This window comes from Antrostomus carolinensis, unplaced genomic scaffold (assembly GCF_000700745.2).
Source record: "Antrostomus carolinensis isolate BGI_N321 unplaced genomic scaffold, ASM70074v2 scaffold48324, whole genome shotgun sequence".
Lineage (NCBI taxonomy): Eukaryota > Metazoa > Chordata > Aves > Caprimulgiformes > Caprimulgidae > Antrostomus > Antrostomus carolinensis.
In genome coordinates this window covers 24,537-33,425 of record NW_010313795.1, presented here as the reverse complement: position 1 = coordinate 33,425, position 8,889 = coordinate 24,537, and the positions used below count along the sequence as shown (strand labels likewise).

The 8,889-nt window shown below is 39.3% G+C and overlaps 1 protein-coding gene across 1 annotated transcript in view; it reads left to right on the top strand.

Annotated features, from left to right (window-relative positions):
• The first annotated feature begins 653 nt into the window (after window positions 1-653).
• Window positions 654-8,889, top strand: part of LOC104524517 (trimethylguanosine synthase-like) — an 11,146-nt gene continuing 2,910 nt past the window's right edge. The window contains exons 1-2 of the mRNA XM_010167432.2: window positions 654-1,018; window positions 2,089-2,167. Coding sequence (XP_010165734.2) covers window positions 654-1,018; window positions 2,089-2,167 — 444 coding nt within the window. The remainder of the gene's footprint in view (window positions 1,019-2,088; window positions 2,168-8,889) is intronic.

Sequence of the window (8,889 nt, the reverse complement as noted above, 5' to 3'; positions counted from 1 at the left end):
TGCTGTCACTGCAGTAAATCATGAGTGCTTTCTGTAAAAAAAGTTGACTGCTTGTTATTCTCTACTCATCAAAAACTCTGGTAAAATACCAGCTCTTCTAATACTTCTGAGTGATTTCTGAGCAAGACAAGTGGTAGTTTCTACTGCATTAAATTTGGTAGGCTATGATCTATTCTATAAATACTTTATAAATTTCACTTAGCTTTTTGTATTTTCTGGCTAAATTTCTATTTCTATGATTATGTACTGCCCTTGTATCATCTCTCTTGTGCTGTGTTGGGTGGGTTTTTTAAAACTCAGTTTTCAGTACAACATGATCAGCCACAGATAAACATTTCTCTTTAACAAAAGAGAGGAGTAAGTTTCTAATTGACACCGTTTAAGCTGTCAGGCTCCTGCCAAGATTGAAGTGAGATGGGCTTCCTCTCTTAGGTGGACAGCCTTACCTGTCCACTACTTGAGCTGAGATGGAGATTGTCATGGAGTAGATGTATAACTCCCAAAAGGTGAGGCTCTGCTACAGCAGCTGTGCCTTCCCAGTCTTTGCTGTGTGGCTTCCCTTGCTGGTTTGTGAATGCTCTTGGTAGAACCTCTGCTCCTGCCATGCAAGGGCAGGTCTGTCCCTGCTGAGGAACTGTGGCTTCATGTCTACCATGACTTACAAAACTGAAGTCATCACTTGCCACACAACAGTAGGTTATAGATGTGACTTGTATCTGGTGGCTGCAGAACACCACCTTGGTGGTCAGGGGGTGTTCGCAGTTCACGTGAACCTGTGTGTCTGCACTCTCTTGTTTCCAGTGATCGCTATCGATATTGATCCCGAGAAGCTCAGCCTTGCGCGCAACAACGCCGAGGTGTACGGCGTGGCCGATCAGATAGAATTCGTGTGCGGAGACTTCATGGTGCTGGCTGCTGACCTGCAAGCAGATGTTGTGTTCCTCAGCCCGCCCTGGGGGGGGCCTGACTATGCCACTGCTGAAATCTTTGATATCCAAACCATGATTTGCCCGGACGGATATCCTTTCAGAGTTACACACTGTTGTGATTTTCAGTCATTTACGAGCAGTTTTCTCTCTTTCTTCTCCTCCCTCTCTTGACGTGGGCTTTGCATGTCCAGTTGGCTGACTGGGAATGATAGACCATCAGTTGAAGTCCAAATGTGCCGCATTTGCTTAGTCCTTTTCCTACCAACACTACCTAAAATTTAATATTTGTATTATAATATTTTATTTTTTTAAATTGTCATAAGAGTTATTCTTAAAAGTAAAAAATCCTTTAGAAAAATGTAGTAGCTTCTCGACTTAAAGCATTAATTCAGCAGTTTTAAGTCTTTTATAATATTTTATTAAAAAACCCCGAAGTAATCAAATAGCCATGTGGTGTGTGTGTACAGGCAATAATTAGTTACATGAGGTATGATTTTTTCATTAATTCCACTTTTTAATTAATTCATAAAAGGTAAATTTAAAAAAACTGTTCTCAATCATAGCACCTACTTATGCCTTGGGAAATCACAGAGGAATGCAAGCAAAATAATAACCCTTTTAATTAATGCATAAAAATCCATACTAACTTATTAACAGTGGTAGTGAGCACTCATTCAGCTTGAAAAGTATTAGCATAATAATTTCCTGAAATATGAAGTGTGGTGGATTTTTTTCCCCAAATAATCTCACTTGTTTCCTTTTCGGCTAAAAGGCAGCCATATTTGTAAGAGTAAAGAAATCTTTGTATGCATGTGTGAGAGACAGTCAGCAAAATGGATTAGAAAATATCAAACCCAGTGTACTAGCTATAAACTATATTCAAATTTCTCAAGTACTTCTCTGCAGTTCAGTTACATTTGCTAAAAAAAAAAAAAAAGAGTATTTTTTTTTTTCTAGTTTCTGAGGAAGTAATTATGAGATAAAGTTTCTGCATTTAGACAGTACTAATTTCTGTGTTTCAGAACAGTATCTAACTCACCCAGAACACTAACTAGAGTTTAATTGCATAATAATTGAATTTGGGACATGCTTTCAAAGCTAATTAATATAAAGCAACTTTTCCCTCCTGGTTCTTGTTTTTTCCTTTACTGGTTTCTACATTTGAAATTTTCAGGCTCTCCAAGAAGATCACCAACAATATTGTGTATTTTCTACCTCGGAATGCTGACATTGACCAGGTGCGTTACTGGATAAGGGCTTGGTAATTACAAACAGCTCAGCTGGCTTGAAACGTATGTATTATAAGCACGAACTTAAGTCTGTTCAGCTGAATGTGGAGGAGTTTATTTTGTTTATGCCTGAACCTTACTTTAAGTGATTTCTGTGTTTGCAGTACATATATTTAGAAAAGGGAGTAGTTTATTATTACCATGATCTTGATACTGTTCCTTCATAAAGCAACAGATTGGAGGGTCTTCTAGAAGGTCCAAAGCAAGTACATTTCTTGAGTGCCAGACAGATACATCATTATAAAAGAGAAAAAACAAACAAACAAACAAACCAGCTCCTACTGTTTGGTAAGTTGCTGAGTCCTAAACTTTCATAGCTTTCAGTTTATGAAGGAATTGCAGGAAATCACTGTACAGCCTGCAGTGACTGCTATTACTAATTAGTAGATCAGAGACAAATGTCATGCCACCAGAGGTGGTAATGATGCTGTCCACACAAGTGTGTGGCTCTGTATGGGCTGCTTGCATCGCAGTGATTAGATTGTTAGATGTGTCACTGACTTGACAAACACACAGTTTGATTCACCAGTGTGTGGTTTTTTGTATTAGAGATTTTTGTTAGAATTTTTATTTATTTTTTTTTAAGTAATGACTGTAACGGTTCCCCTGGGCGTCTGGTTTAGTTTCCGCTGTATATTTTCTATGTTAATTACGTCTTGAAGATTTTTGCAAAGGGAGCGGTGAGATGTTCTCACCTGCATCGTGCTGTAGAATTTCCCAGGATCATTTTCTGCTTTTTGAAAAGCTGTGGCTGACTTAGAGCAGGCAAGTTCTCAAGCTACATCTGGTTTATGGAATTGTTTGTGACAAACAGCTAACTTGAGAAACAGCCTGAAATTCACGTGGCCTGAGTACTAGCACACTATGACCCTGTGCTGCTGCACTATGCACAGCATTGTTTATACGGTGGGTGATGATTCCGTTGTGTCTTCTGTTTCGGGCTGGTGAAATGTCGAAGTGGCTTATGAATCTTTGAACAGGGACCTTCATTTTGGGCAGTGTTTCTCTAGTTTCAAATTCTAACCACTGCATTTTATTGAATGTTTCATTCCCACAATGAAGACCAACCTTACCAGGTTCCTGCTCTGCTTATGACCACTTGTTACTAGATTTACAAGTGGGCTAAGGCATCTATATTTCACTTACATTCCCACAGAAGTACCCAAGAGTCGTGTCCACAGGCCTGCATCTATTCCTCCTGAAGAGCTCAGCACCTCTACATGGTTGGGATAGGTTTCTTGCCTCCTCCACATCTTGGTCTGGTTGTCTCTGAATGTTGTTGGCGTGCTCTGAGTGTTCCTTGATGTACATCCACTGGTTTGCCTTTACACAAATGACTGAAGGGTAACTACTGTTGCCCAAAAACATTGCTTTGTGGTCACGGCTGAGTTGTAAAAAGCCCGTGGCCTGGGTTCAGGTCATTCATCCAGACTATGAGAAATCAGCTCCTTATGCCTTTCTCTAGGGATTGTGCCAGTATTAAGAAAAAAGAACTAAAGGTTGATGATTTGAGAGCAGGGGAAGAGAATGTGAACCTGGCCCACTGTTTAGGTAAATGTACTCTTAATCCTGCCTGGAAAGAGGTGGGTTGAAGATGATCATCCCAAACATGACCTTAGTGGGTACTCTGGTCCATAGAAGACTGGTTATAGGTTTGGCTGCCATCATCTCTGGCTGTATTTAAAAATGAAGTTTCAAAATTTACTGCTACTACGCTTCCAGGAGTGTGAGTCTCCAGAGAAAATTAAGGTTTATCATTTAAGTTCATTAATGGTTAGTGTGGACAGTTTTATTCTCAGCTTGCTCTTGGTTTTGCCCACAGTTGTGACCCATCTTGCTTTTCTTAAGGACTAGATAGGGTGGCTTCTGCCCTGGCAGCTGCCTTGGGAAGAGTCTGTGGAGACCACTGCTAGTGTGTAGTGATGTACCTATGCTTGTGAATATAGTCCATAAACTCTAGGGGGCTATAAAAGCTTGATAAAGTAAATCTTAAACATTCTCTGCAGGAGATTAGTACCTGAAAACAGAATAACTTAGATAACATAATATTTGCAAAACAGATAATCTCATGCCTTAGATTTGAATGGAACCTTAGGTTTTTCAGTTTGATTTGTGATAACGTTGGTCAGGTGTGTAAGATTTGCCTCTTCTGTGTCCTCAAGAATTAACTCTGTGTGCTCATACACATATGTAAGGCTTTCAGGGATCGCTTAGGTCATACAATAGGTGATCCCACATGCTTAACATGTAAAGTGGCAGTTGTTAAGTACTCTGCCTCTTGCCTATCATTGACTGGCTTGAATCTACAACCAGGGTGTGCTTGTGGGCTTGGTCAGTTAAAATTGATTTAGAAGCTGCCTTAACTGCCATTGTAAATGTGCATCTGTGCAAATTTGCTTGTCTGACAGTGGATCTCAAGCAGAAATGGAACTAAATGCCCAGCAGTTAGAAGCAGGAGTCCTGCTGCTACTGGGAATGCAGGTGGTAGCCGACCTTGACCCAGCTATATTGTTGGAGGACTTGGTGTTCATTGCCCTATTGGTAGACAAGACATCTAGCCTTGTTCTGCATTATTTTATTGCAAAAACAGTGCTTATTATGTCTGCAGACGTGGTCTTTTTTGTGTATAAGTTACCCTCGTAGAGAGAGGAGGGGCTCTTGGGCCCCTTACAAATTCACCGAGTTTAGGTGGAAGAGGAGAAGCGAACTTCTGTACTTCTGCCTCGAGAGGGAGCAGCGAACCAGTGGAAAATGGTTGGTGCATTTACAAGAAATGCAAAACATTTCCCTTAGTTGTATCAAATCTCCTTGTTTACGACCATGTTCTTGTTACAAAATTTGTAATGTATACAGGTCTATTTTTAGGTCAAATCAGTCTTTCAAAAATGTTCTTTCTAGTTCAGAAATAGCCAGGAACCATTTATATTTATACATGTGTATATATATACACACATACACATACACATATTATAGGGGGAGGTGTACATAAAAATATATAGTTTTACTAATAGTACCTTTTATGCAGCTCGTATGTGTGACACATTTACTTTTAGCAAAAATAAAATCTCTGTATCTATTTACCAGGATTATTTTTAAGTGTCTTTGATTTTTACCTGCTGGAAATTTGTATTTAGCATCTTGAAGATACAGTTATGCAAGCTCTAATTTTGGGTAGCATGTTAATACATAAAAACAGCAGGATAATTGACACCAATTTTCAGATAACATTTCAATCTTTATGACCTTTATAGCAGAGCAGGAAAATCTATTAGAATAATATTGATCTACTCTTAAGACAGAATACTAGTGATTTTGCTAATTAAAGGTGATTCTGAGAGTAAAATGCCTTCTTATTATTCAACTTGAGAGCTACCTTATTGAGTTAGAAAGTTTTGGTCTGTCCAAGCTCCAGCCTGTGACAAAAGGAAAAAAAACACAACACAATTATAGAAAGAGATTTGCTGTCCAGAAGCCTTTCTCTATGTATAGGTGAGTTGAAGCATAAATAGAGATCCCTAGAAAGGATGTATGCACACTGTGCTCTGAGGGTTGTAGCCACTGTGTTGTGATGTCACATCATGGACCTTTTTAACTTCCTGTACAGTTTTTGCACTAGTAGGCTTCATGGTGGCATGGGGTATGAGAAAAGACCTAATTTAAAAAAAAAAAAGTGACAAGAAATTTTTAGAAGTAGAATAACTGAACAAACAGCCTCTCTTCAAAATTTGAGTCTACTTCACATTGCAATGTTAATATAGTGCCAGTTTCATAAACAAGAACTGGTATATTTATTGAAAATAATACCTTTTCCTGTTAGAGTTGCTATTAAACTTCTGCAAAATGTCCCCTTTTTCAGGCAGCTATTTTTTGCTCTTATAACAGTGTAGGGTAGCAGAGGAGGAGGAGCAATGCTGCTTCTTGGGTAATATATTTCAAAGAATAACATTCTTCTTTCTTTTAACCATTTTTGAGTAGTATTTCTTCATAAAACCACGTGCAAAGTTTTGCACTTAATAAAGTATTGGCGTAAATTCCTAACATAAACTTTATGGTTAAGAAAACTGGCAATTGTTGATTGCTGCCCACATTGACCATAGTGCTGTGAATGTACCAGACCGCACAAGGTACCTGTGTTTGAAATGGTGAGCAGAATGGCATGACAGGCAAAAAACTTGTCAGGTTGATGGGGTTTTTTAGATGGCTGCAGATAACCTATTGCTCAGTACCTACAGGAGGAAATTTTCCCTGGCCTATATTCTATCTATATTATTTATGGTATTCTCCCACATGATTCCTACTGGTTGACTGGAACTATGTAAACTCGGATCTTAATGCAAATTGGCAGCCTCTCTTCACTTAAACTAGCTTGTGATTTGTTACCAGCCAGTTGGAATTCTATCCATCATGAGCTGAACTACCAGCAGTCTGCTTCATGTTGTATAGGTTTGGAACACAGTCCCTGCTAGGAAGATCTTATGAGCTGCATTTATTCACTCAATATACAGTGTTTTTAAAAACAGAAGTAGAGTGGGAAGCAGGGAAAGGTTTATGTTGGTTGAGAGTTTGGTTTTTGGTTTTGTTTTGGTTTGGTTTTTTAAAACCACCACTTTTCAGGCCTGTATTGAAAACTGTGTGTCTTTACTGTTTGCAGATTTGACTGGTGCAAAACTATGAATTGGGTAGATTCCTGGGTTTGGGTTTCTGGGGGTTTTGCAAGGGGGTATTTATTTTTTGTGTTGTTTAGCTATGCCCAATTTAGTGAAATCATTTCACTGTTGCTAGAGCTTTTGCTGTTCTAAATGTTGGTCTCACAGACCTGAGTTATGTTCCAACTGCTGCCAGAAGATACAAATTACCTTTTGTTGTCTAGTGCTTGGAGTGATTCCTTGAGTCCAGAATTAAGCAAAGTGCTCTTGACCCTGATACTCATACAAAGAATACACATCATGTAGTTGCAGGTTTTTCTTTCCTTGCCTTTGGTCCTACCTTATCTTCACAGCTGGTTTTGAGAGAGTCTAGAGTCAGACACCAAAGCCTTGTTCTGCCTGCAAGCCTTGTGCCTGGATGGGAAGGTGTTTGCTGTGTTTCTGGGTTTGAAAGTCCAGTGGTTACAAATGACTGGTCAATGAGGAGAGTGTAAGGATAAGTACAACTTTTATTGTTGTTTTTATGTTTATTTATTTTGATGCTATCTGATATCATTCCCTGAACAGGAAGTCATACCAGAGAGGTCAGTTTAACAAAAGCATATATGGTAACCTCTGTGAATTAAGAGATTTCACGGGAGGCTGACTGGTAAAATTACACTGTTCTCTTTCGTTTAGGTATGATTTTAAATGAGGTTGGTGACTGGTGACCTAGTCAAATGTGACTTGTCAAGCAGTATCTCATTTTTTTAGGAGTAAATATAACAATGAGCAAAGCAGGGAGTGAGAGGCCAGGAGATGATCTTGGGTTAATTTGATTGTATTTTTAAGGTGCTTTGGTATTACAGGAGTTGGCAGGTAGAAGACTGAGAGTTGATTTATTTTTGCAGGGTGATCATTTTTAAGTGAACATAACTGCATATGTTTCAGCTGGAACTGTCATATTAATAACAGCATCTTTTAAGCAGCCCACTTGAAACTTGCGTTATGTTCCCTGTCCTTGATGAAAGGTAAAGCCAGAAGATGCCCCAGCGTACACCAAGCCAGGGCAGCACTTCTGGATTTCAGTCTTCCCGAAGTTCCTAGTGAATACTGAATTGTAGCTTGCCCACCTCAAGTTTTAAAAATTAATAAATCTCTCACCTGTCAAAGGGCGGCAGCACCACTGTGGCAGTGGCATCATTCACCTGCAGACCTGTACAGTTTTTTAAAATATGCTGCCTGAGAGCGTTTTGTTTTATTACAATCAGTGTAAGAATGCCATTGCCTTTTTTCAAGTGAATTGGGGTTTGGGTTTTTTCCCCCTAGCCTTTGGATAGGGGTTTTTTCCCCATGTTTTTACTTGTGTTATGGGAAGTGAAATGAGTCACAGTGTCCTTGTGTGACTGGTTATTAAGGCAAAAAGCTCCTGTGTCTCATACCCCAGAAGAGTTTTTGGATGGGAAAAAAATAACATTAGACTTTTTATCCATAGTAACCTTAATTGGTGCCTGGAACAGATCGGAAGTTACTTTACTAAAGGAATTTCAGTATGATAAAAAAAAACCCCTTCAAGGCCAGCAGGAAAACCTCTGAGTTCAAAAATCCCCCTGGACAAAATAAAAGCATGTTTGCACCTTAAGCAGCTTGTGCTCCTAAGATAATCTTCCATGTTCATTTCCCTTTTCATATTTCTCTTCTGATTTCTCCTGTTTTAAACTTTGAGTCCAAACCTGCTGGCTGCATTTTTAATGCTCCGTAGCTGTGGATTAGTTCCTTGAGCAGTTGCTGAACTGAAGGATGAAGCATCCAGGTGAGAGGGATGCAGGGAGGCACTGACTGAAGCTGCATCCTTTGCCTCATCCCCTGGAGGCCTGGGGCACATGCAGAATTACTCAGTGCAGCAAGGGAGGCAATATCTGCCCACCCGAGTGGGTTTGGGCTAAAGAACAAACCAGGATGAGGAGAGTTACCATCAAGGAATTGTCTTATTTACGCAGGAAGATGCAAAATCAACAAATTTTGGAATAGTCCTTTTTCTTTTTT